At 45.2% G+C, this 26,894-nt stretch overlaps 2 protein-coding genes across 5 annotated transcripts; both read left to right on the forward strand.

Moving 5' to 3' along the window:
• The first annotated feature begins 2 nt into the window (after positions 1–2).
• On the forward strand, positions 3–13,086 carry CMTM1 (CKLF like MARVEL transmembrane domain containing 1). Of its 3 annotated transcripts, none has more exons than XM_054453787.2 (4): positions 3–835; positions 3,809–3,967; positions 10,998–11,096; positions 12,785–13,086. In XM_054453787.2, the coding sequence occupies exons 1-4, from the start codon at positions 389–391 to the stop codon at positions 12,953–12,955; spliced, it is 876 nt and encodes a 291-aa protein (XP_054309762.2). In that variant the 5' UTR covers positions 3–388; the 3' UTR covers positions 12,956–13,086. The 3 variants fall into 3 exon arrangements, with proteins under 3 accessions (XP_054309762.2, XP_054309764.2, XP_054309765.2); XM_054453789.2 differs by having other exon boundaries at positions 3–820; XM_054453790.2 differs by lacking the exon at positions 3,809–3,967 and having other exon boundaries at positions 3–820.
• CMTM2 (CKLF like MARVEL transmembrane domain containing 2) lies at positions 12,851–22,201 on the forward strand. Of its 2 annotated transcripts, XM_054453791.2 has the most exons (4): positions 12,851–13,845; positions 13,979–14,137; positions 20,922–21,023; positions 21,845–22,201. In XM_054453791.2, the coding sequence occupies exons 1-4, from the start codon at positions 13,561–13,563 to the stop codon at positions 22,043–22,045; spliced, it is 747 nt and encodes a 248-aa protein (XP_054309766.1). In that variant the 5' UTR covers positions 12,851–13,560; the 3' UTR covers positions 22,046–22,201. The 2 variants fall into 2 exon arrangements, with proteins under 2 accessions (XP_054309766.1, XP_054309767.1); XM_054453792.2 differs by lacking the exon at positions 13,979–14,137 and having other exon boundaries at positions 13,134–13,845.
• Positions 22,202–26,894: the final 4,693 nt, after the last annotated feature.

A 26,894-nucleotide genomic window follows, 5' to 3' on the forward strand; every position in this document is an offset into this window, starting at 1 on the left:
AGCACTACTGTAACTTCCAAGGGAGCGCTGGGAGCAGCGGGATCGGGTTTTCCGGCACCCGGGCCTGGGTGGCAGGGAACAATGTGCCAGGATCCGCCTCAGGGATCTTTGAATCTCTTTACTGCCTGGCTGGCCGGCAGCTCCGAGGTGTGGGGTTGCAGAGATTTTGAATTCTCAGGCTAGGCGGTGGCATTGCACCCCCTGTGGCAATGCACCCCCTGTGGCAATGAGGGTGGCTGAAGGGCTCGGCTTGTCGGTGGGGCAGCGAGCGCCGGATGCACGCGCCGGGGAGGTAGCCAACAGCCGTTGGGACGCAACGCTCGTTCCCAGGGGAGAGCCAGCCGCTGCCGCGGCACTGGTTCAGACGGCCAGGCCCTAGGGACCCACCATGGATCCTGAACACGCCAAACCTGAGTCATCCGAGGCACCTTCAGGGAACTTGAAACAACCAGAGACTGCCGCAGCCCTGGCAAGTAGCGGCAGCGTAGTGAGTTCTGTACCGAAGGCACAGCGCAACATCTCAGCGAAGACCGCACCCCGGAAGCACCCCGCAGTCTCAATTCGCAGTGCGCAGTCCGCAGCCGCCGCACGTCCCCAAGGCAGTGAGGGCACCGCACCCTCAAGGAAAGCTACCACACGCCCACCCCCAAAGCCCACACTCCTACCCCCAAGGCCCTCTGCACACACTGAATCCAAACTCTTAAATGAGACGGCAATCAAAGAGCGCGCGGAGGGCCGAGCCAAAGTCCCGTACAAATTCAGGGACAGCCTCAAGCGTTTCTCCTTCTCGCCCACTGGAATGTTGAAGATCCTGAGACTGGTGAGCGGAGAGCTGGTGAGACCTAGCTGGGCGGATGTGGCCGGCAGTGGCCTCGGGGAAATGCCCACGGGTGCCAGCTCCAGAAACCTTCCATAATTCACTTTGCCACTCACCTTTGTTTTGCCTCACCTTTCCTCCTCACCGCTCCCTGCTCCCCAAACGCTAAACCTTTCCTACTAAACTTGCCTCTTTTTTTACCTATTTTTTTCTTTTTTTTTTTTTTAATTATACTTTAAGTTATGGGGTACATGTGCAGAACGTGCAGTTTTGTTACGTAGGTATACACGTGCCATGGTGGTTTGCTGCACCCATCAACTCGTCACCTACATTAGGTATTTCTCCTAATGCTATCCCTCCCCTAGTCCCCCACTCCCTACAGGCCCCGGTGTGTGATGTTCCCCTCCCTGTGTCCATGTGTTCTCATTGTTCAGCTCTCACTTATGAGTGAGAACATGCAGTGTTTGGTTTTCTGTTCTTGCGTTAGTTTGCTGAGAATAATGGTTTCCATCTTCATCCATGTCCCTGCAAAGGACATGAACTCATCCTTTTTTATGGCTGCATAGTATTCCATGGTGTATATGTGCCACATTTTCTTTATCCAGTCTATCATTGATGGACATTTGGGTTGGTTCAGTTTCCTCTCACAAAGGAAATTAGGGAAGCAATGAAGATAACAGGAATTTATAAGTTAGGAAACAAAAATAATAGAATCAATCAATACAAGAGCTGTCATTTGAAAGTCCTATTAAATTGATAAACCTTTGGTCAACCAAGAAAAAAAGGGGGAAGAAAGGACATATATTTAAAATTAGAAACCAGAAGGGGAAAATAATCACAAACATCAGCAAAACTGAAAGGATCTACAGGAGTACCTTGCAAAACAGATGTGAATAATTGGATGAAATGGTTGATTTTCTAGAATAATGTAAATTACCAGAACTGATCCCAGAATAGGGAAAAATCTAAACAGGGCAATATAAACATAGAAGAAAATGAGAATTTTAGCAAATGAGTATCTTTCAAAAATGTATCAGGCCCAGACCTTTTTACAAGTTAACTCTTTCAAGCCTTCATGGGATATAATTCTGACACTACTCTAACTTTGTCAAAGAATAGAGAAAGAAGAAATACTTCTGAACTATCTTTATAGTATAAATATATAATCAGTATAATACTGGTAGGAAAACTTGACCGAGTTCAGAAAAAGAAAACGAAGTAGAGATCTCACTTGCATCAGAACAAAATATCAATATATTAGCAGATAATATTCATCAGTATTTTTTGAAAATACAATACCACAAGAAACAGGATGATTCAATATTAAGATTCTATTAAAATAATTCACTGTATTATAAGTAAAAGTGAAAATGAGATATCTATCACATTATAAAAAATTAGGAGATTATGTCACAGAACATGTGACAAAATTCAACATTTGTCCCTGATTGCCAAGAAGGGAGACCAGTAAGATAGGAGTATATAAATATTCCATTGACATTGTAAAAATAAACATTTCAAACTAAGAGTCAGTGTATTTAATTAAATATCAGAAGTATTATTTATTAAATGAGGGGAAAAATGATGCTTACTACACCATGAGTCAATTTTTTCTGAAACCACTAGTCATCATAATTAGGAAGGGGAAATAATATTTGAAAAGAGGTGGCCAGGTGCAGTGGCTCACATCTATAATCCCAGCACTTTGGGAGGCCAAGGTAGGCAGATAACCTCAGTCAGGAGTTCAAGACCAGCCTGGCCAATATGGTGAAACCCCGTCTCTACTAAAAATACAAAAATTAGCCAGGCTTGGTGACACGCGCCTGTAGTCCCAGCTACTCGGGAGGCTGCAGCAGGAGAATCGTTCGAACCCAGGAAGCAGAGGTTGCAGTGAGCTGAGATCATGCCACTGCACTCCAGCCTGAGAGACAGAGCAAGACTGTCTCAAAAAAAAAAAAAAAAGAGGTAAAATATATCCTTTCTTTCAGCTAATGTGATTGCATATCTAGAAAAAACCAAATCAACTGGAAACAATTTAGAGCAAGATAATTTAGTCAGGTGACTCATTATTGTGTTAATAAATAAAAGCTTTCCTAGACAAATAACCACTTATAAGAAAATATTTCTCTTTACAACAGTAATGAAAATGATCAAATATCTAAAAATAAGTGAAATGTGATACACATATGGGAAGAAAACTTTAAAACTCTCCTGAGAGATATTCTTTAAAAACCACTAAAATAACTGGAAAGATATATTTTGTTCTTGAGAAAAACTAAATTCTGTAATTTTTCCAAATTATAAGTAAGTATTTCATTTAGAAATCCCAACTAAAATGCCAACAGGCTTAGTCTGGGGAATTTGACCAACACAAACATGGGAGACATAAACAGTCTGAGAATGAGTAAGAAGAGGAAGACTAGGCCAAACAATAACTCAATATAGAGTGAATTGTCTATAACTTAGAGTACTAGAGAAGGAAGCAGCAATTCAATGGAAGAGAACAGTCTTAAGAGACCAAACTACATCTGAGAATTTAGTATGCAATAAAGGTTGGATTTCAGGTCAATAGGGATAATACTGGCATTTCCCAATAAATGATGTTGAGATAATCAGCAGCTGTTTGGAAAGAAAGAAAACTGAGGCTCTTCCTCACTGTTTCTACCAAAATCAATGTATATGTACTTTACCAGTATATATACAGACTTCTTTCTAGTATAAAATATAAACTGTTAATAGTGGTTACTTTTAAGGAGAGAGACTAAGGTTGGGTTGGGGGAAGAGAAAGAAATTGGTATTATTTTATCCTTCTATACTGTGTGCTTTTTTAATTATTTGCATGTATTTCATTTCTTCAAAATGTAAGAAATGTTAAAAATGTATGTGCAAAACAGTACAGGCCACTGTACTGCGATATAATCAGATTTACATTCTGACAATAGATTTTTTTTAAATCATGCATTAAAACAAATCTTGTTTCTTTTATTGCAGAGTCTTATCATAGGAGCATTAGCTTGTTTCATCATCGCCCAAGCCAATGAGTCATTTATAACAATCACAAGTCTGGAAATCTGCATTGTCATTTTTTTTATTCTAATATATGTGCTAACCCTTCACCACTTGCTGACCTATTTACATTGGCCCTTACTTGTAAGTGTTCATTTTTACAATTCTTCAAATCCAAGCTTTGCCCTCAGCCCCAGAGTAAGGGCTCTCCTTAAGTGAAAACAACAGAGCTCTCTAGACAAGGACATAGCTGAGCTGTGACAGTTAGGGTGTTGCCCTGGTCCAGAAGGATTCCTTGGACCCTTGTGCCTGCAGGACAGCTAACACACCCCTGCTCCAGCCCTCAGTGTAAAACCCCTCATTACGGCACTAGACACATGGTACTTTTCAGCTTGTCCTAAAAAAAAAAATTTACTTAGTACATAAAGTAGGTAAGCACATTTCTCAGCCATTGCTTGTAAAATAGTGCATGCTTCTACTTTGCAGAGAGCACTCTGATTATAAACATTTTCCCCAAAAGCAAAAGTTGATATGATGGCATTGTAGAAAATTGCCGTGCATACACTTAAAGATTGTAGAGTCAACCTGTGTGTGTGTGTTAGGGTCCATATCACAAAGAGGTGCCAGACTATCCAGAAAAAGACATTACAGAGCCTTCTTTAATAGCTTTTCCCAGACTTTCACATTCTTTGCCAACTGAACAATTGCTAAAGCTAACCCCTCAGGTCTCAGACTAGAGAGGCAGTACGGTTTTGTCCAGAGGCAGCCATAGGCCCAGATTCTGGCCCTGCCACCTTACAGCTATGTAAACTTTAGCCTCAGTTTCCCCATTTAAGAAATACAGAGAAGGAAAAGTGTGATAATAACTACCTCATAGGGTTCCTGAAACATTTAAATGTGTGCAAAGCCAATAACATAGTATGTGATACAAAGTAAACATTCTAATGTCCAGAAAGAACAGCCACCCATCAGACCCATCAGATAGCTGGATGGCGTTTGCCATTCTGTCTTGCGCTGTGAACAATCCTAATTCAGAGCTTCAGGCCTCTTCCACATCCCACTTCCTTATAGAACATTTTTCTAACCTTAAAGTCAGAATGTTCCTTTTGAGCTAAAACTCAAACATTGTCTTCAAATCTGTGAGAGATTTTCTGCAAAGGCTGCTGAGCTCCCTCTGTCCCACAGAATGCCGAGTACAGGAAGCAGACAAAGCAAATATGAGCAACTTTAATTGAACATGTGGAAGACCCTTTTAGTTATGGAGAGGTTTCTCAGGGGAAACTCAAATCTCTGTCCGTGGAAATTTTCAAGAAGGGAAGGTAAAGTAACCATTTTTGAGCATATACCATGTGCCAGATACTTTTTCATGTTACCTTATTTAATCCTCACAACAACCCAGTGAGGTTATGGTCATCCCTCACCCCCCATTTAACAGATGAGAAAATTGGATTAAAGACATTCAAATGCCAATTGAATTCAATTCAATGGCCATATGTAGGTGCCAGAAACTCAGATATGCACCCAGGTCTATCTGACTCTAAAGCCCAGACTCTTTCCAGACTTTACAACCTATTATCTTGTGATGGCTTTCTATCTCCATTCTCCATTAAGGTAAGAAACTCAGTGAAACTACGTCTTTATGTCCTCCTCAGCTTCTCTAAATTTTATCTCTGTATCTTGTTTCCTCGTGATTTTCTTAAAATACAGCACCAAAGATGAATTCATTATCCTGGTAGGTGTACACAGGCCCTTGGGGTTGCGTGACTGATGGCTCCACAGCACCATCAGCTGTGGTCAGGAGGATCAGCGCCCTCTGAGAAATGGATTCATGCAGGCTGGGTCCACACATAAAGCTGGAGAGGGCCAGGAGACATCATACTTTGCTGTAGGGTCCAGTGGTAATGCCCAAGAAGTATCCCAGACAAAGGTAAGAACTAGGATCTCCTGAGCATGAACCGTGAGTGTCCTATGAGAGAACCTGTTCTCACAGTGGTTACAGGAAGTTCAGCCCAACTCTTGTAGGGTTACAGGCCTTTGGTCAACTCCAATAAAGCCAGGCCCCCTTGCTATGTCTGTCTTAAGTGACAGTATCCTCTTTTTTGGGGATGACTATGGGAGCCCAGAGGTGATTCGGAGGCCCTGTCTTTTCCTGCTACTGTCTTCGAGAGCATGGGCCAGACCTAGCACAGCACAGGATATGCCTTGTGAGCTCCCAGGAGCTTCATGGTGGGGAAACGCTCTGTTACCAAGACGGTTGCCCAGTTATTCTGATGTTCAGCTCACACTAGCAGGACACATACTGAGCAACCACACAGTTGGTCAGATGGTAAGTGATTTAATTAACTTGGAAGTTTTTGAAAAAGACTCATCAAAACAGGACCCAAATTGCGTTCTCTTCTCCTATCCAGTCCCTTCCTTTCAAATCCGCTCTTTCAGATTCTGTGAGATGAAGGATGTGTACCTACACAATTTTTCAGAGAGGCAAGTAGCTACACTGGGAGGCCTTGGCACAGCAGGAAATGTGCTAGTTTCGTAAGGGTATTGGTGCTAGGAGGTGATGACTTGGCACTTCAGAAGGTAGGCAGGCTTAGAATCAAGCTTCAGGAATCACTTGGGACCTTATGATAAGGTCAGTGCAGGAAGCCACAGAACACATGGTCAATTTCATACTAGAACTGTTTGAGTCAGGCTCTGCACAGCTTCAGAGGCTTGCCCACAGCTGAGAGTGCCCAGCATGCAGCTACCACCTCCTTTCAGCCCTTCCCTCCAGGCAAGAAGGCTTGGCTCCCAGGAGGTATGGGATTAGGATAAGGAGTACTGACTTTAAGTGGCGATTTCTAACTTCAAGGCCCATAAAAGGATAGAGTTCCTTATTTCCCTATTCCGATTATTGTTTGACAAAGGGGTGAGGGTAAAAGTCTCCACCAGGGCGACAGACTGTGATACATCAGGGCTTGGACTCAGCAGGGAAGCCCCAAAGAGAACTAACTGAAGATACAGGTGACCTGCTGAGATCTGTGGGCTCTGGGACCATATTTTGTCAAGGCCTCCTCGTCTGGACAGAGGATGAACCCATACTCAGTCTCTGAGTTGCAGCTGTGAAGGGTGTGCCAGGGACCCTGACACCATAGGGAAGACACAGGTCCCGCTTTCAACCCCTAACCTATGTTAGGGCCTATGAGGTCTCCTCTGATGAGCTCTTGGCGTTCTTGATTCATGTGAACTCACAGAATAAATGTGCCAGCTTCCACAGCACTGGTTTTACCTGCAGACTTGAGAGTGGAATTAAATCAGTAAATAAAGTTAATTTAAAATTTAAACCCATTTTTACCAGCATGAGTCTGCATCAAAGCTAAGAAAAGTACAATTTTCCTCACCCCACACACTCTTCATTTTTAGGTTTACCAACTCGCCCCACTCTAGCCTAGTGTCAGGTACCAAGATCCTAAGAAATTATGAATTTGAATTATTGTCTTCTAAATAGCTCATATTTTAAACACTTCTACATCATAAAGATATAATCCAGCATGGTCAGAGAAACTGAGTTCTGGTGAAGCAGATGTTTTTGCCAACAGAAAGCAATTTTTTAAAAGGAATAAAATAAACATTTTAAACTAAAACAAAACAAAAAATGAAACCAGCGAAAGTTGCAGTTAATTGAATACCAGATAATATTCATTGTTTGTAAATTCCTATTACAAATACTACATTTTGTGAAACAAATCATGTTTAACGTTTTTCTTTTTTTTTTTTTTTTTGTGAGATGGAGTCTCACTGTGTTGCCCAGGCTGGAATGCAGTGGCACGATCTCGGCTCACTGCAAGCTCCACCTCCCAGGTTCAAGCGATTCTCCTGCCTCAGCCTCCTGAGTAGCTGGGATTATAGGCATGTACCACCATGCCTGGCTAATTTTTGTATTTTTGGTATAGACAGGGTTTCACCATGTTGGCCAGGCTGGTCTCGAACTCCTGACCTCAGGTGATCCACCCACCTCAGCCTCCCAAAGTGCTGGGATTACAAGCATGAGCCACCGTGCCTGGCCTGTTTAACTTTTTTCCTAACATTCAGTTTTTTTTGTTTTTTGTTTTTTTAATAATAAGCACTCACCATTAAGGCATCTTTCTCTTTCCCACTTAAAATTCTACATGATTTTAATATCTCAGGGAATAGTTTGGAAGCTTTATGGAAAAATTGTCAAGAAAAAACACATTTCTCATTTTAGTCAGAGAAGGCTACTTGAGTCAATAAGGTATTTAGCGGGGAAAGAAAAATATGACAAGTAAGGATGGTATTTATGAGGAAAGTGGAAGTCTTCCCGCACATGGCCAAGCTCAGCTGCAATTTTAACACAGCCATCAAGGATATCTGTCTCTCTGCCCAGATGAGGCAAATAAGAGGGTCTGTGTCTAAGGCAAAAGGGAGGAGGTTAGCAGGAAGAAGGCTCATGGGCACTCAAATCAGACTGCCCAAGGTCATAGCCACTTACTGGCTGAACAACCCTGGGCAAGTTGCTTACCCATCTGTAAACTGGGGATAATGAGAGTTTGTTGTGAGAATCAAATGAGATCACATATTAACACATTGGCACAGTAAGTGCTCAATAAATGTGAGCTAGCTACAATAGAAATGTTAGATGCAAGGCGAACCTTAGCTCCAATGGACAGTTCAGGAGAGCGCTTCTTTGTAAGTAAGGACCACAGTAAACTATAATGTCCATAGACCAACAAGGAGATAAAATTATGACAGGAAGTCAAAGACTGGCTGGGCCTGGTCTGTGGTTGGTTTATTATTATCATTATTGATGTGCGTTTGTTCAAATTCTTGTAATCTAAGACCATAGCTGGTTAGTGGTCAGAGAAACTGAGCTCTGGTTATATAGATATTTTGGCCAACAGAGAGTAATTTTTAAAAAAGAATATTTGACTTTTGAAGTTTATACTCTGCTTCTCAGTTGTAAGAATCCTTGTTCACATCTTTGACTACCTTGGTTTATACAATCCTCAGGTGTAAGCTTCCTGCAAAGCTGCAAACCACTGTACCTGCCTCAGTCAGGCCTGCCCACTATGGGCAGACCTCTCGCTCAGCCTGCAGAACCCAGCTGGGACTTACTTCCAACCCTCACCAGCCCTGCTACATACCCCTGTTCCAGCATTAACTACCAGGCACCAAAACAGTAGGCATTAGTGCCTTTCCAAGAGGCAAGTCACATTCCACAAGAGGGCTGCTCGGTCGCCAGCCCCAGTAGGAAGAACATCTGGAGTTTGCAGAGAGTTTACTATCTGTTAACATTTTGAGGGCAGATATGAACCTACATTTTGATGCACTCCCACCAGCTACTAGATGCCAGGCATGTTATCAGATGCTTTCAGATTCATTATGCCATTTAATCCTCAGACCCAGTGAACCTCAGTCATTATCCCCATATTACAAATTAGCAAGTTGGCAGATGGGTGATAAAATATGCCTAATCTAGGAATTGGCAGGCCAAAAGAGTTCATCAACAAAAATACTCAACTGACTGGTACTGTATCATTTTGACCCTCCAGACCCTTTCCACAGAAAATGCCAAAAATGGATTGGATGCTGCACTTCCAGACTAGGAGAATAGCTCATTTCCTCCTTATTTGGGTGTCCCTGATGGGAGGCAATAGTGAGTTGAGTTCTGATTCCACCCATTATTCAATCCTAGGCAACTGAAAAACTCCAAGCCTCCACCATGTCCTCTGTAAACTGGGGATGATGGCAATTCTGACTTTGGAGGCTGCTTTGCGAGGGTTAAATGAGGTTAAATGATGGACTGGGAAATGCTTGACACATCAAAGAGCTCCATTGGAGCCATTGTGATTCCATGATACCATACACTGGATGGCAGTGTTTCTTGCTGTGTTTGGATGAGTGTGGCAGAAAGGCTGCCATTACCAAGGCAGACCATCAACACTCAAAGACTTAAGCTATTCAGATTAGCTGTCTGGCCCATATTGTAGTTATGTCCTCCAGGCTTTTGCCCCTAGCCATACACTGCTGCCACTGACACACTGCATACTCGTTCTTCCATTATTGTTTTGCTAAGGAAACCCAGCTACTGCTCACCCAGGAGGGCACTGCCACCCACTCATCCTCACTCTTCATTTCAGCACACAAAGAAGCAGATTGGGCTAGCAGTTAAAGAACGCAGGACTGGCCGGGCGCGGTGGCTCATGCCTATAATCCCAGCACTTTGGGAGGCCGAGGCGAGTGGATCACTTGAGGTCAGGAGCTCATGACCATCCTGGCCAACATGGAGAAACCCCGTCTCTACTAAAAAATACAAAAATTAGCTGGGCGTGGTGGCAGGCACCTGTAATCCCACCTACTCAGGAGGCTGAGGCAGGAGAATTGCTTGAACCTGGGAGGTGGAGGTTGCAAGGAGCCAAGATCGCACCATTGCACTCTAGCCTGGGCGATAAGAGTGAAACTCTGCCTCAAAAAAAAAAAAAAAAAAAGAACTCAGGACTGAAATCCAATTGAAACCCAGAAGAAGGAGCACAGTGAGCCTGCAGATGTCGGGGCACACCCAATTCTGGCCATGTTTCAGGAAAGAGCAAAAAACATTCACTCCAGAATATCAGGCCTGCTCCTCAGATGAGTTCATATGCTCTTGGGACACATGAACTCACAGAATAAATGTGGCCCAGTTTCCAGAGCGTTGGCTTTACCTGCAAATTTGGGAGAAGAAGTGAACCAATAATTAAAGTGCTCATCTAAAATTTTATTTTTATATTAAAACAAATGAGTTATGGAATAGAATGCAGAATTTACATTAAAAAATACAAGACTTCCCCAAAAAATCACATTTATGGAGGGCCAATTTGGGTTAGGCCCCTTGACCACCAGGTTTTTTCATGCTCACTTTCCTATTCCCTTTATGGAAAAAGTTGTTAGCTTTTTTTCTAATGGTATTCTTTAATGAAAATAAACCCGTTTCTACAGACAAAGTCATATCTAGGATCTTAAAATTACATAAACTCATGTCTCTGGATGATGTAAGAATTATGCCTCTGAGAGTTCCTCCTCATCTTAATCAAATGGAAGGTTTTTTAAAGGCATCTATTCTTAGATGTGTAATTGACCAGTTTAAATATTTGTGAAATTATATTTCTGTGTAAACTTGATAATTTTCAATTCTTTATTACAGGATCTTACCAACAGTATCATTACAGCTGTGTTCCTTTCAGTAGTTGCCATCTTGGCCATGCAAGAAAAGAAAAGAAGGCATTTACTCTATGTCGGGGGGGTAAGTAGAGGCCTTCATGACTCCATTTAAGATCAGTATTCCAAGGCTTTGAAAAGGGAAATTGGCAGACCCCATTATATCATTAACCAAGCAAAATCCCCACTGCCACCCACTCTCCTTCTCGCACTGACTTCTTCAGGTGATATGAAGTTGCACAAACTCTGAGCTCATGAAAATCTTATTTCTAACATGCATTCTCCAAATAGGTACAAAAACAAGAGTCTGCTAAACCCCTTTTGAGAATCGTGGACACTATTTTTGAAATGTTAAGCAAGATCTTTTTGTCTATAAATAGGACTTTGATCTTCTGGACTACAGAATTGTATTTTAAAGACAGATGATAAAAGAGATTGTAAGGGGGGAAAAGTGCACTGTCTAAAGTGAGTAATCCAGCTTATTACTCACTTTAGGAGTAATAAAGTGATAAAGTAATAAAGTAATAAAGCTTATTACTCACTTTAGGAAGGAAGGAAAGAAGGAAGAAAGGAAGGAAGGAAGGAACCTGCCACATGTTGAAGTGCCCAGTATATGCCCTGCACCAAGCGGGGCACACTCTGACTTAATCTTTACAACTCTCATTTGTACAGATATAGGAACTGAGGTTAAATACCTTGCTCTGGGTCACAAGACTGGGACAAACTGGGACTCAAAAGAAATGACAGATCAAATGCTTGGAAGATTCAGGGGGTTGGGAGGGGAGTTAGGGCTTTGGTTCAAGAAGTTAAACAATGAGAACAGAAATTAATGCAGAAAAAGAGTTTATTTGAATTCATTCTATAATCAATAAATATCTGTCAATCCCATTGATTGTGCCAGACATGAGCTCAGTGCTGGGGATAGAGCCCCTTCCTCTCTGGGGAAGCTCACAGATTCGCTGGGGCAAGACATACCTAGGAAAAGCTCATTAAGCAGCCAGGAATTAAGTGACCATAAAGAGAAACATCCAAGGTTGTCAAGAGTCCCGGAGTGCACAGGGGAATATCCATGCCATCAGCCCCTGGTCCCCACCGGCTGACTCCGCAATCACTCCTTCTACTGTCAGGGGTTCCCACCCCCAGGTATCCATTTCTTACCTGGATGGCAGCATCCCACCCCACCACTCACTGGTCTTCCTGCCTCCAGCCTGGTTCACTTTCCATTCACCTCATGGCCACTGCAAGTAGGTTTTCTGAGTCTTACACCTGACCTCTTGATAGAGTCCCAGATCCTGCACCTCTCCAGCCTCAACTCTGCCCCCTTCTCAGCGGCTCTGGAGGTCCTGGCCACACCAGATTCCTTAGAGACCCTAGTCCAGTGCCTGGGTTCTCCTCCTCCCCTTAGGGACTCCTTCCTGCCCTTTGCAAACATAGCCCAAAAGTCTTTCCACGGAGAGGCCTTCTTAGGACCTAACCCCTACCTGCAGCCACCTAGGGCCACTGCCCTTCACTAGTCCTTTCCGGGTGCCTCAGACATCAAGCGAGGCCACTACTGGCAACAAAATCCCCCATTTCCAAAATCCCTTTTTCTGGGAAAGGCAGAATCCGCCTGCAGCAGCCAATTGGGCAGGCGCCAAGAAAGTAGTGAAGGGTCAGAGGGGACAGGAGGCCACCCGCAGCGCCCACCCTGAATACGGATAGGTTCGAGAGGTTGCTACTGAGCTGCAAAATAACCCCGTCTTTCCGTCCCGCATATGGTCTTGTATCTGCCAGTCCCTGTGTCTCACAGCGGTAATCGTGTGTTGCATCGAAGCGTTTGTGGTCACCAAGGAGATGAGGACTAACTTGAAAAGATTCCTGGGAGTCGAAGTTGAAAGCAAGCTTTCCCCCGCCAAGGACGCCTACCCCGAAACCGGCCCCGACGCCCCGCAGAGGCCCGCCTGAAGCCAGCCCCGCGCCCTAGCAGATGCACGTGTCTGTCGAATCGCTGCCTCCGAGCCCACCCCCGAGCTCGCGTGCTGTCACCCATTCCAGCCTAAATGTGACCATAAAATAGGGCTGCTGCTTTTATCGAGAACACCTGCTTCCTCTAGTTGCCTTGTGTGAAAGTCGCGTTGTATTTTCCTGCGCTTGGCACTGCGCCCGCGGAGCTCAGGGCCGTGACCCGGTGCTTGCAGCCCCCCGACCCCGCAGCGGAGCGGCGGCTTACAGACCTGGGGCCACCTGGAGACGCTGGGATGGGACCGCGAGGGCAGCTCCGGGCGGAGGTGGGACCGGCGGGTTGGGAACGGAGTTGGGGCCCGTCAGGGCCCGGCGCGTGAAGGGTGGGCGGATCCGGCCGCTGCCGGGCAGATGGGAGCTGCGCGAGGAGACGGGCGCGCGTGGAGAGGGCGCGGGAGTTGGCATTCGGTGGTCCTGGCAGTTAGCTGAGCGCGCCCTCTGAGCCGCTCGGTGGACACCAGGCACTCTAGTAGGCCTGGCCTACCCAGAAACAGCAGGAGAGAGAAGAAACAGGCCAGTTGTGAGAAGCCAAGGACACCGAGTCAGTCATGGCACCTAAGGCGGCAAAGGGGGCCAAGCCACAGCCAGCGTCAGCTCCACCTCCACCCGGGGCCAAACCCGAGGAAGTAAAGAAGGACGATAAGGAGCCATCGGACAAACCTCAAAAGGCGGTGAAGGACGATAAGGAGCCATCGGACAAACCTCAAAAGGCAGTGCAGCCCAAGCACGAAGTGGGCACGAGGAAGGGGTGTCGCCGCTACCGGTGGGAATTAAGAGACAGCAATAGAGAGTTCTGGCTCTTGGGGCACGCTGAGATGAAGATTCTGAGTTTGGTGAGCTAAACTGGTATCCCTGGGTGGGGGGCCTTGGCCGAGGGTGGGGGGAAGGAGGAGTAGGCTCCAGGGGTCCTCAGAGAGATGGTTCGAGGCCCTTGCTGCTGGCTCAGGTGTCTGTGTCTCACTGCAGGGCTGCCTAATAGCGGCAATGATACTGTTGTCCTCACTCACCGTGCACCCCATTTTGAAGCTTATCATCACCATGGAGATATCCATCTTCAGCTTCTTCATCTTACTGTACAGCTTTGCCATTCATAGATACATACCCTTCATCCTGTGGCCCATTTCTGTAAGTAAGGGGTGATGGGGAGTGCCTGAGTCCAGAATGCTGATCAGGTGTGTCTTGGCACCTGGAAAGTCACCGAACAGAGAGACACACCTCACCTCCCATATCTGTGCCTGGGTCAGGGACTCAGAACATCAGTGGGGCCCAGGCAGAGGCAGCTGGGTGCAAGAGGGGTAGCTAGGCAGAAAATGCTCCAAAAGAGCCTATCTGTGTGTTGGAGTGAGAGTGGGGAACTCTTACCTACCTGGTGGTCAAAGAGGGCCTAAGCCTGTGTTCTCTTTAGGGGAAGGGGAGGTGTAGCCACGAGTTGTTCCTCTGAACTCCTGTGCCAGCTCACACTTGACAGGAGATCACCCCAGAAGGACCCCATTCCCAAAATTCAAAGAAGAAAATTACTCTCCCATAAGTCAATAAAATAAAACAAAATGGGAATTTAAAAAAAAAAAATCACTTCTAAAGCAGCATTAGGTCTCCAATGAATATCCCTATAAAGGATGTTTGGATCAGAAGGATGTTCAGCCCAAAGCAGTCGTCTAGTGGAAAGAGACAGAACTGGGCAAGTTACTAAACCATTCCCAGCCTGTTTCCTCATCTGTAACATGAGACAGTCATATTCCTGAGGATTAAATGTAAATTGCTTGACACCATGTCTGAGGACTCATGGAATTGAATCCCTGCCCATCAGCTGTGTAACCACAGGGCACACCCACCTGACCCCTTGCCAGTCAATGAAGACCCCAATTCCCAAGTCCCTTTGTTCATTGCACATTCACAGCCTGCCTCCAGAGCCCTCTTGTTCACTGTTTCACTCATGTTACACATGAGGAAATTGGCTTAGAATGGCCAAGTAACTTGCCCCCAGGTCACTCAGCTGGTAAGTAGCAGAAAAAAGCTTCAAACTTAGCTTTATGAGTACATTTCATCCTGCCTTCTTGTTAAAAGCTATTAGGGTCCAGGGATCCAGAGGTCTTGGTGAGGCAGATGAGGACCTCAATACAGGGAGAAAGGACAGGAAGGCCAAATAAGGACTCAGAAAAGGGACAAGCAGAGGACAAGGTAAAAGGACAGGCAGAGGACAAGTTCCTAAACAAGGAGCCTGAGAAGACATTTTTAGTTCCAGCAAGATGAAAAACCAATGAACCCTGAACATCTTCCTGCTGTGCTTACCTAAAAATACCAGGGGAAATGTAACCAGTATTGCTTTAACTGAATGAATGAGCTGGCAAAAAAGAAATGAAAACACACAGGCACCAGAAATGGGAAACAGGGCAGTGATCACATAAGCTGCAAAGTATGAGTGGGAATGGTCCAAGGGGTATTGTCTCAGGAACCTAGAGCATGGATTTTCATGCACTCTCAAGTCAGGAAATAAGGCCTTGATCCTAAGCAAAGTGGGAATTTAGAACTGAAAACTCTGTATAAAGCCAGCACCCTGGAAAGACTACCTCCTTAGGGAAAAGATGGACAAAGACACATACCCTTCTTATTCCCAACACAGAGGAATAAGAAAACATGTTCATCTCTGCCTGAGCTCTGAGTGGGCAGAGAGGAAGTCTTCCTTGAGAAACAGAAACCTTAAGCCTGCCCTTTGTACAGATTGGAGTTTGAATTTTTGTTACCTGCAGCCTAGAAACCTTCATGCAGCCCAGAAACCTTCATCCCTGGGAATTACCATAAAAATTGATCCCAGTCTCATGACATTCTGCTGATATCCTTGGACTCCTGATAGAAACAAATGCAATATCACAATCAAGGCATGAAGAGATTCTCACAGTGGGGGTGGGGGGAAAACCTTGTCAAAAATGAACTAATAATTCAAAACTACTAAACACCTGATTTTAAAAAATCCCCATTACTAAGAATCAACAAACACAACAACTGGATTAGAATCCTGAGAATATGAGATAATAGAAGAGCTGTCTGAAAATAATAATATATTTTAAGGGATTATAGACATAAGAGTCCCGAGAAAAGAGTAAGACACTATGAGGACAAAATAGACAGATTTTTTAAAAGTACAGTGTCTAGAATAGAAAATATAGTTATTGAAATAAAAATGCCAATAGATGAATTCAAAAACAGATCAGACATAGCTGAAGAGGGAACTGGTAACTGAAAGGTATAGGGAAATTACCCAGAACACAGCACACAGAGAGAGAGAAAATAAGAAAGAGATTGAGACAGAACATGGAGTGAGAACATCCATCAAGGGTTGTCGGGCTGGGTGTGGTGGCTCACACCTGTAATCCCAGCACTTTGGGAGGCTGAGGTGGATGGGTCCCTTTGGTCCAGGAGTTTGAGACCAGACTGGGTAACATAGGGAGACGCTGTCTCTACAAAAAAATTTAAAAATTAGCCAAGCATGGTGGCACATGCCTGTTGTTCCAGCTACTCAGGAGGCTGAGGTGGGAGGATGGCTTGAACCCAGGAGGTCAAGGCTACTGATGGTGCCACTGCACTCCAATCTGAGTGACAGAGTGAGACCCTGTCTAAAAAATAATAAAAGAGGTGTCAAGAAGCCAGGCACAGTGATGTGTGCCTGTAGTCCCAGCTGCTCAGGAGGCTGAGGCAGGAGAATGGCGTGAATCCGGGAGGCAGAGCTTGCAGTGAGCCGAGATCGCGCCACTGCACTCCAGCCTGGGCGACAGAGTGAGACTCCATCTCAAAAAATAAATAAATAAAATAAAATAAAAATAGACATCTATCCAAACCTACACAAATTGTATTTTAGGTGACACTTCAGGAGCATTTCCTTAGAGATGCTTACTAGCTTCACTTCTATTCAACATTGTGATGGAGACCTTAATTCAATATGACAAGAAAAACAAAAGGTATAGAGGATGAGAAGAGGAAAAATCTAATAGAATTATCTACACAGAAAATCTAAGAGAATCTACAGTCAAATCACTAGAACTGATTGAGTTCCACAAGGTTACCAGACACAAAAGCAGTAGTGTTCCTGAATACCAACAATGAACAATGAGAAACATAGGATTTTTTGGCTGGGCACAGGGGCTCACGCCTGTACTCCCAGCACTTTGGGAGGCCGAGGTGGGCGGACCACTTGAGGCCAGGAGTTCCAGACCAGCCTGGCCAACATGGTAAAACACCGTCTCGACTAAAAATACAAAAATTAACCAGGCGTGGTGGTACATGCCTGTAATCTCAGCTACTCGAGAGGCTGAGGCATGAAAATCGCTAGAACCCAGGAGGCAGAGGTTGCCCTGAGCCGAGATGGAGCCACTGCACTCCAGCCTGGGTGACAGAGCAAGACTGTCTCAAAAAAAAAAAAAAAAAAGCTCTTTAAAAGAAACCACTTAAAACAGCAATACAAACTACAAGGTGTCTAAGAATAAACCTACTGAAAGATATGTGAGATGCTACGTAGAGATTACAAGACTTTATTAATGGACATCAAAGGAAAATGTAAATAGAGAAACATTCCACATTCACAAATATGAAAACTTATTATCATAGATATGTCAATTCAATTCTGAATTAATCTATAAATTAAATAAAATTTCAACCTAGCATGGGTTTTTCATGGAACTTTACAAGGTGATTCTAAAATTCTTATGGAAGAAGAAAAAATACTAACAAGGATGGACTCACCCAACAAGATATCAGATTTACCATAAAGCTTTGGTACTAGCTCAGGGATTAACAAGAAGACTAATAAAATTGTTACAGATTGAATGTTTGTGTCTCCCACTCTACAAAATCATATGCTGAGGCCCTAACCCCCACTGTACTGTACTTGAAGATGGGCCTCTAAGGAGGTAATTAAGGTTAAATGAGGTCAGAACATTGGGGCCCTGATCAAATAAGTGTCTTTTGTTTGTTTGTTTTGAGACAGAGTTTTGCTCTTGTTACCCAGGCTAGAGTGCAGTGGCACAATCTCAGCTCACTGCAACTTCCACCTCCCAGTTCAAGCATTCTCCTGCCTCAGCCTCCTGAGTAGCTAGGATTACAGACATGCGCCACTACGCCTGGCTAATTTTGTATTTTTACTAGAGACAGCGTTTTGCCATGTTGGCCTAGCTGGTCTTGAACTCCTGACCTCAGGTGATCTGCCTGCCTTGGCCTCCCAAAGTGCTGTGATTACAGGTGTGAGCCACCACACCTAGCCAGTATCTTTATGAGAAGAGAGCAGAGAATACTCTCTCCCTCTTGCTCTCTCTCTACACACACACATGCACACACGCATACACACGCACGCATCAAAGAAAGGCCATGTGAAAATGTAGTGAGAAGACAGCCGTCTGCAAGCCAGGAAGAGAGCCCTCACCAGAAACTGAATTTCCTGGCACCTTGCTCATGGACTTCAGCCTCCAAAACTGCGAGAAAGTTAATGTCTGTTGTTTAAGCCACCCAGTCTGGAATATTATGGCATCCTGAGTAGACTAATACAGGAATAGAAAAGAGAACTCAGAAATAGATCTACGAACATATGGCAACTTGGTATATGACGGAGGTAGCATTATAAAACAGTTGAATAGAATATTCAATAAATGTCCCTGGGATTTGTGGACAGAGAGGAAGGGAGGTAGAGAGACAGACTATGTATCCCATTAAAATTAAAACTTCAACAGAAGACATCATAGGCTGGGTACAGTGGCTCACACCTATAATCCCGACACTTTGGGAGGCCAAGGCAGGAGGATCACTTGAGTCCAGGAGTCCAGGACTTGGAGACCAGCCTGGGCAACATAGGGAAGCCCTTCCTTTACAAAAACAATTTTTTTTTTTTTTTTTGAGATGGAGTTTTGCTCTTGTTGCCCAGGCTGGAGTGCAATGGTACAATCTCAGCTCACCGCAACCTCTGCCTCCCGGGTTCAAGTGATTCTCCTGCCTCAGCCTCCTGAGTAGCTGGGATTACAGGCATGCACCACCATGCCCAGCTAATTTTGTATTTTTAGTAGAGACTGGGTTTCTCCATGTTGGTCAAGCTGGTCTCGAACTCCCAACCTCAGGTGATCCGCCCGCCTCAGCCTCCCAAAGTGCTGGGATTACAGGCGTGAGCCACTGCACCCAGCTTACAGAAACAATTTTTTTAAATGCACGGTGGCAGGCGCCTATAGTCCCAGCTGAGGCTGAGGTGGGGAGGATCGCTTGAGCCCAGGAGTTCAAGACTGCAGTGAGTGGTAGAAACACTGTGTCTCATTTCGTTCATTCATATAGTAGGCTACATCAGTTAAAATTAATAAATCTATATTTCTCAATGTGGATAAATCTCAAAAGTCAAAAAGCAAGCATTGAAAGGTAGGATACTTTTTATTTAAATATAAAAAGTGTATTTTGAAATACACAAAATAGTACACATTGTTTATAAATATATAATATGTAGAAAAGCACAAATTCAGACAGGAAAGCTGCACATCAGCTTCCAAAAATTGGAGGAGGGAGACATGAGGGACAGGAAAAGGGAAGGAAGCGAGGGGGCTGCAGCTCCATCCGTGAAGTTGGACTTCTTGTTTTCAAAGAGGCCTAAAGGGGACATTGGCAAGACGTTAACATCTGTTAAATGTCAGTGGCTCCTGGCCTGGTGGAGGTGGGAGTCGGAGATAGGATGTTCTATTATTTTCTGGGCATTTGAAATGTATCAAAATTCAAAACATTAAAAAGGAAAAGGCCTGAAACAAAGTGGCCAGGAAAGGACAACAGCAGGAAATGGCACTATAGAAACCAAGGGGAATGGCAGGTGTCTTCCAGCACTGAAGGATCAGCTGCTTCTCACCCCATCCTCTAGCCCCAGGAGAGATGCGGGAGGAAGCCAGCCTGCTATGGCCATGGTTTGGCCAGCTCTGAGAAGTTTGGCAATGCCTTGTCAGTAGCGGGAGGGAAATGAGTATATGGTATGGGGAGGGCGAGACTGAAGTCACAGGGGATGGGCAGGAGGGTTGAGGAAGGAAGAGGTGGTGCGGCCTTGCAAAGAGGGGAAGGGGTCTAGGAAGTCAGGCTGAGGGCAGGGGGTTGCAGAGGAAGCTGCCAGGCTCCCAATGAGATGCTAGAGTCCATCAGAGCCAATGCAGCCCACCCAGACTCCAGAGAGGGGAGCTGGTCCTCGGAGCTGAAAGGCAGTGGTGGGGTCCTTAAGAGGGACATCATGACGTTTTATAGTTGTGTATTTATTTAAATGTGTATTGGCTGGGCGCTGTGGCGCACACCTGTAATCCCAGCACTTTGGGAGACCGAGGAAGGCAGATCGCTTGAGTCCAGGAGTTTGAGACCAGCCTGGATAACATGGTGAAACCCTGTCTCTACTAAAAATACAAAAAAAAAAAAAAATTAGCCAGGCTTGGTGGCACACACCTGTAGTCGCAGCTGCTCAGGAGGCAGAGGTGAGAGAATGACCTAAGCCTGAGGAGGTCGAGGCTGCAGTGAGCAGAAATTGTGCCACCGCACTCCAGCCTGCATAATCGGAGTAAGACCCTGTCTCAAAAAGTAGAAAATAAAAATAATAAATGAGTATTGGTGGGAGGAGACATAGGCAGAAACCAAATGTGTGATTTTACAGAGAGATGGTAGAAGAGGGGGCTGGTGACTTCACAGGCTTCAGCATGAGGGCATTTTAGCATCCTGGACTTTTTAGGTTTCAATTTAAAAAGCCCAGCTGGAGGGCCACAGATATGTCCACCTAGCCCGGTGTGTGTTTATCTTTATGCACACATTTTAAAATCAGGTGGAAGTTTGCAAATCATTCCTTTGGAGGAAGCTAGCCAGGGTGCAGTGTTTGTTGATGGGGACCCTGGCTTTGGCTGAGGCTGACTCACCTCTCCACCTTCAGGACCTCTTCAACGACCTGATTGCCTGTGTGTTCCTTGTGGGAGCCGTGGTCTTTGCTGTGAGAAGTCGGCGATCCATGAATCTCCACTACTTACTTGCTGTGGTGAGTCTTTCCATGCTGGGCCATGCATTTGCTCTGAATTCACCTCTTTTGGCGGATGGGTGTTGTCCTCTGTTTAAGGAAAGGGCTTCTTTATTTTTCACAAAAATCTTGGGATCAAAGCAAAGTTTAAAAGTTAAGTAGGCCGGGCACAGTGGTTCATGCCTATAATCCCAGCACTTTGGGAGGCCGAGGCGGGCGGATCACCTGAGGTCAGGAGTTTCAGACCAGCCTGGCCCACATGGTGAAATACAAAAATACGAAATTTACAAAATTTAGTAGAAAATGTATTTTCTACTAAAAATACAAAAATTAGCCAGGCATGATGGCACATGCCTGTAATCCCAGCAACTTGGGAGGCTGAGGCAGGAGAATCGCTTAAATCCAGGAGGCAGAGGTTGCAGCGAGCAGAGATTGCAGCACTGCACTCCACCCCGGACGACGGAGCGAGACATCATCTCAAAGGAAAAAAAAAAAAAAGTAAAGTAGACAGATGTTTCCAATGGAACCACCATTTAAATAAAGATGATGTCCGGGGAGCCAGCCCAAGTTCCTTCCTGTAGCTGCCGACCCCAGGGCAAACAGTCCCACTCTGGCTGGATTTCAAGAGAGAAAAGAAACAGAGATGAGATGGCAGGACAGGGGAGTGGAGAAGGCAGAGGCTGAGGGAGTAGGCACGTTCCTAGCCTCTCGGAAATGGTTGACATTTGAGGGGACATGGGGGACGTGTGAAACAGCACCCCCTGATGAAAGAGAAACCAGGAGGGAAACTCACCACCTTTGGAATGAAAAGCAAAAGTCATGAGGACCATTTTGTTTTCCAGATCCTTATTGGTGTGGCTGGACTTTTTGCTTTTATCGATGTGTGTCTTCAAAGAAACCACTACAGAGGCAAGAGGACGAAAAAGCATATGCTGGTTCCTCCTCCAGGAAAGGATAAAGGACCCCAGGAGGGCAAGGGACCAGAACCCGCCAAGCCACCAGAACCTGCCAAGCCACCACAGCCAGCAAAGGGAAAGAAATGACTTGGAGGAGGCTCCTGGTGTCTGAAACGGCAGTGTATTTTACAGCAATATGTTTCCACTCTCTTCCTTGTCTTCTTTCTGGAATGGTTTTCTTTTCCATTTTCATTACTATCTTTGCTTGGAAAAGAATGGATTAATGGATTCTAAAAGCCTAAAGTTGATGTAAGCATTATTTTGTTCATTCGGCAAAAGTTACTGACTGTCAGGTTGCAGAGGGCAAGGCCAGGGCAGGGCCTAGGAGCCAAGGCTCCTGAAGTGCTCCCAGGCTACTGGGCACCAAGGGCCTGGGGGACCAGAAGTGTAGGTGTTGCCGGCTAGTGACCCCAACCAACTGGCAGGGGGCAGGGGGCCAGGGCACGGGGGGAAGAGGAAGACAAGAAGCCAGAAAACAAAAGGATCATTTTGTTCACACTGATTATTTTAATTTTACTTTTTTAAAAAAGCATCCAAGCAATTGTTATGAGAAAAATAAGTTTGTTGGCCTTCCTTGCAGTTTAGTTTTTAGGTTGGTTTTGTTTTTTTTTTGTTTGTTTTCTTTTGTTTTTGTTTTTTGGTGAGACAGAGTTTCACTCTTGTTACCCAGGCTGGAGTGCAACGGCGCGATCTCGGCTCACTGCAACCTCCACCTCCCAGGTTCAAGCAATTCTCCTGCCTCAGCCTCCTTGAGTAGCTGGTATTACAGGCATCTGCCACCACAACTGGCTAATTTTCTGTATCTCTAGTAGAGATGGGGTTTTACCATGTTGGCCAGGCTGGTCTCGAACTCCTGACCTCAGGTGATCCACCCGCCTCAGCCTCCCAGGGTGCCGGGATTACAGGCATGAGCCACCATGCCCGGCCTGCAATTTAGTATTGATCCTCACTGAGGTTCACTCCGGTCAAAGTGAGGAGGGCAGGGGGTGTCAACTTCTCAGGGCTCAGGGCCTCCAAGGGCCTGAGTCAGGCTGGCATACGGGCTGAGCAGGGTTGGCACAGGAGGAGCCTAGGGGCTGTTTCCCTCTGGGACCTGGAGTGTCTCCCTCCACTGATGACCTGAGCATAAGGCCTGGAGTCCCCACATGTAGGCCTTGCAGATCTTTCCACCAGAGAAGGCCCTGCTCTCACTGGACAGTCCAGCCATCCTGGCAGGGGAAGGGTTGTCTCCATGAGAGGAAAGCCAGGCCCCAAACTGACCCATGAGGAGCTGGAAGGGGGTCTGTAGGAGGAAGCGTGGAGCCCGGAGCCCAGCCTGGGAGACAAGCTGGGAGGGTTCACTGAGCCTTGGGGACATGATCATGACTTGGGCCAAGGGGATCACTGAAGGCTGTGAGAAGGCCACGTGCTTAGCTGCTGCCACAAAGGTGTGCCAGAGGAAGGAGGCCCCTGCAGGTCCTTCAGGTGGGGAGATGGGCAGCCGGCGGCCTCTAGGGGTGAAGACTTGGAACTTGGGGTGGCCCCAGGCTCCTCTACCCTTCAAGTCCACTGTCCCCTCTGTAGCCTCACAGCACCCCCTGCAAGCCAGGCAGTGTGAGGCACACCTACCTCTAGCTTTGTAGAGAAAAACTCAAAAATGCACACTATCCTGCCACATGACCCAGAATTCTTCTCCTGTGTATTTAGCCAAGATTAATGGTATACTAGAATGTTCGTAACAGCCAAAAACTAGAAAGAGCCACATGTTCAAAAGGAGGTAAATGTGCTACATTCAGAAAACGGAATGCGCTACTCAGCAGGAAAAAACAAACAAACAAACAAAAAACTATGAATACAACAAGGAAGGATTTCACATTATAGAAACATACCATATGATTCCATTTCTAAGCAGTTCAAGAATAGGCAGAAATACAGTGAAAGAAAACAGTGGTTGCTTGGGGATTGATTAACCCAAAAAGTATCAGACACAGGCCACAGTTGATTTAGAAGTTTATTTTGGCCAGGTCCAGTGGCTCATGCCTGTAATCTCAGCACTTTGGGAGGCCTAGGTGGGCAGATCGCTTGGGCCCAGGAGTTTGAGACCAGCCTGTACAACATGGCGAAACCCCGTCTCTACTAAAAATACAAAAATTCACCGGGCATGGTGGCACACACCTGTAGTCTCAGCTACTCTGGGGGCTGAGGCAGAAGAATCGCTTGAACCCGGGAGGTGAAGGTTGCAGTGAGCTGAGATCGCGCCACTGCACTCCAGCCTGAGCGACAGAGCAAGACTCTGTCTCAAAAAAAAAAAAAAAAAAAAAAATGTGCCACAGTTAAGGACAATGCCTCAGAAACAGGTCTGTGCCTTTCTCCAAATCATCCAAATGTGATTTTGAGGGTTCAACATTTAAAGGGGAAAAGCAGGCTGAAAGGGAAAGAGAAAGGGTGTAGTCAAGTTACTGAATCCACAAGTTGCAATAGAAAAGGAGCAGGTAGGGGAAGAGTGAATGATGTCTTCTTCTGGCGCTCAGTAAACTGGCATTTGACATAAGATGAACATAGAGCAGCTACCTGTGGGGATATTTCACTTTTCATCTGTAGCTCTCCGCTTAGGAACAAAAGGAAAGGCGGCTTCTTGCATGACTCAGCTCTCAGCTTAATTTTTTTCGTTTGGCACAGTGAATCGGGGTCCTGAGTATTTTATTTTCCTTTCACATTTCCAAAGAGACATAAGGGAGCTTTTGTGGGTACCAGAAATTTCATCTCTTCATTGGAGGAGCTGATCACACAAGTGTACACATTTGTCAAAACATTAAATAGTATATTTCAGATCTGTGCATTTTCGTTGTATATAAATTTTACCTAACAAAGGAAGCTAAATATGACTTATGCTCAGAATTCTGTGGAAAAGTGTGAACTTTCCTAAACGAATTTGGTCACTCCTCTCAACTCCCGAGGTGATACTTGTGAACAGGCAGGGTTTCTGCGAATCCCAGGGTACAATGAGCATGAAGTGGGGGCTGGGTTGGGGTTGAGCGAGACTTCAGGTGTCATGCTAAGAAGAGGACCCCAGGACAGGGACATGGGCTGTAGGAAGATGCCCCTTCAGAAGAAAACTACATCAGGTAAGTACCTGTCTGGAGCAGAGAATGGCCTGGGTGTGGGGCATGTCACTTACACATCTGGTTGAAATGCAGATTCAGCAAAAAACCTAATTAATACACACAGAATAAAAATGGATACTGTGTCCTTCAACCAAAAGAGACTCAAAAACGGCAACCAGCAAACAAGAGTTCTTGGGGTAGGAGTGTGGGAAACTACAACAAAGATTTTGAATTTTTGTTGTTGCTGTTGTTGTTGTTGAGACAGAGTCTCATCCTGTCACCCAGGCTGGAGTGCAGTGGCGCGATCTCGGCTCACTGCAACCTCCACCTCTCCAGTTCAAGTGATTGTCCTGCCTCAGCCTCCCAAGTACCTGGGATTACAGGCGCCTGCCACCATGCCTGTCTAATTTTTTTTGTATTTTTAGTAGAAACGGGGTTTCACCACGTTGTCCAGGCTGCTTTCGAACTCCTGACCTCAAGCAATCCACTCACCTCAACTTCCCAGGATGCTGGGATTACAGGCATGAGCCACTGCATCCAGCCAAGATTTTAAAATTTAACAGAGGGGTTGAATAATAGAATAGACATAATTTAAGATGCCAATTCATGATTTGAAAAATAAAGGAAATCTAGAAAATCAAACAAAAAGGCAGACTTTCTTTTTTGGAAAAAAGACATAGAGGACAAATCTAGGAGGATTTATCCAACAACCATCTAAAAGGAGTCACAGAAGGCGAGAAAATCTTAAACAGAAAAAAATTTTCAGTTAAATTAAAACTAAAATCTTATAGAAAGGACCCACCAAGGCCAGGTGTGGTAGCTCAAGCCTGTAATCCCAGCACTTTGGGAAGCCAAGGCAGGTGGATCTCTTGAGCTCAGGAGTTAGAGATCAGCCTAGCCAACATGGCAAAACCCTGTCTCTACAAAAAACAAAAAAATTAGCCGGGCATACTGGTGTGTGCCTGTAGTCCCAGCTATTCCAGAGGTTGAAGTGGGAAAATCAATCATTTGAGGCTGAGAGGTTGAGGATGCAGTGAACCAAGATTGCACCACTGCACCCTAGCCTGGGTGACAAAGCAAGACCCTGTTTCAAAAAAAAAAGAAGAAGAAAGAGAGAGAGAGAAAGAAAAAAAAGAAAGAGAGAAGGAAGGAAGGAAGGAAGGGGAAGGGAAGGGAAGGAGGGAGGGAGGAAGGAAGGGAGAAAAAAGGGAAGGGAAAGGAAAGGGAGGGGAGGGGAGGGAGAGGGCCCACCCAGTGTTGAGCAGGTTTACTGGGAAAGCATCCTCACCTGCCTACACATTTCTTGGTGAAGTATCAGAATTCTAAAGATTAAGAAAAAATCCTAAAAGCTGAGAGACAGAGAGAACACAAAGATGACACTGACAAGAGAAAAACCAAACATCAGAGTCCACTCCGGACATTAGAAAACAATGGAGCTGGGCTGGGCACGGTGGCTCATGCCTGTAATCCCAGCACTTTGGGAGGCCAAGGCGGGTGGATCACGAGGTCAGGAGTTCGAGACCAGCCTGGTCAATATGGTAAAACCCTGTCTCTACTACAAAATACAAAAATTAGCCTAGCGTGATGGCGCATGTCTGTAATCCCAGCTACTCGGGAGGCTGAGTATCCCAGCTACTCGGGAGGCTGAGGCAGGAGAATTGCTTGAATCTAGGAGGCGGAGGTTGCAGTGAGCCAAGATTGTGCCATTGCACTCAGGCCTGGGCAACAAGAGCGAAAATCCATCAAAAAAAAAAAAAAAAATTTAAAGTGAAAATTTAAGTGGTTTTTAGTACATTCACAATGTTGTGCTACCACCATTTCTATCTAGTTTTAAGACATTTCTATAACTTCAT

This window comes from Pongo pygmaeus, chromosome 18 (assembly GCF_028885625.2).
Source record: "Pongo pygmaeus isolate AG05252 chromosome 18, NHGRI_mPonPyg2-v2.0_pri, whole genome shotgun sequence".
NCBI classification, from domain to species: Eukaryota; Metazoa; Chordata; class Mammalia; order Primates; family Hominidae; genus Pongo; species Pongo pygmaeus.

What these genes read in the sequence shown, in the direction of transcription:
- CMTM2 (XM_054453791.2), top strand. Translation starts at nt 13,561, where the DNA reads ATGGCACCTAAGGCGGCAAAGGGGGCCAAGCCACAGCCAGCGTCAGCT. An exon ending in AGATGAAGATTCTGAGTTTG is followed by an intron (nt 13,846 to 13,978) that starts GTGAGCTAAACT and finishes GTCTCACTGCAG; the next exon opens with GGCTGCCTAATAGCGGCAAT. An exon ending in TCATCCTGTGGCCCATTTCT is followed by an intron (nt 14,138 to 20,921) that starts GTAAGTAAGGGG and finishes CTCCACCTTCAG; the next exon opens with GACCTCTTCAACGACCTGAT.
- CMTM1 (XM_054453787.2), top strand. Translation starts at nt 389, where the DNA reads ATGGATCCTGAACACGCCAAACCTGAGTCATCCGAGGCACCTTCAGGG. An exon ending in GACTGGTGAGCGGAGAGCTG is followed by an intron (nt 836 to 3,808) that starts GTGAGACCTAGC and finishes CTTTTATTGCAG; the next exon opens with AGTCTTATCATAGGAGCATT. An exon ending in ATTTACATTGGCCCTTACTT is followed by an intron (nt 3,968 to 10,997) that starts GTAAGTGTTCAT and finishes TCTTTATTACAG; the next exon opens with GATCTTACCAACAGTATCAT.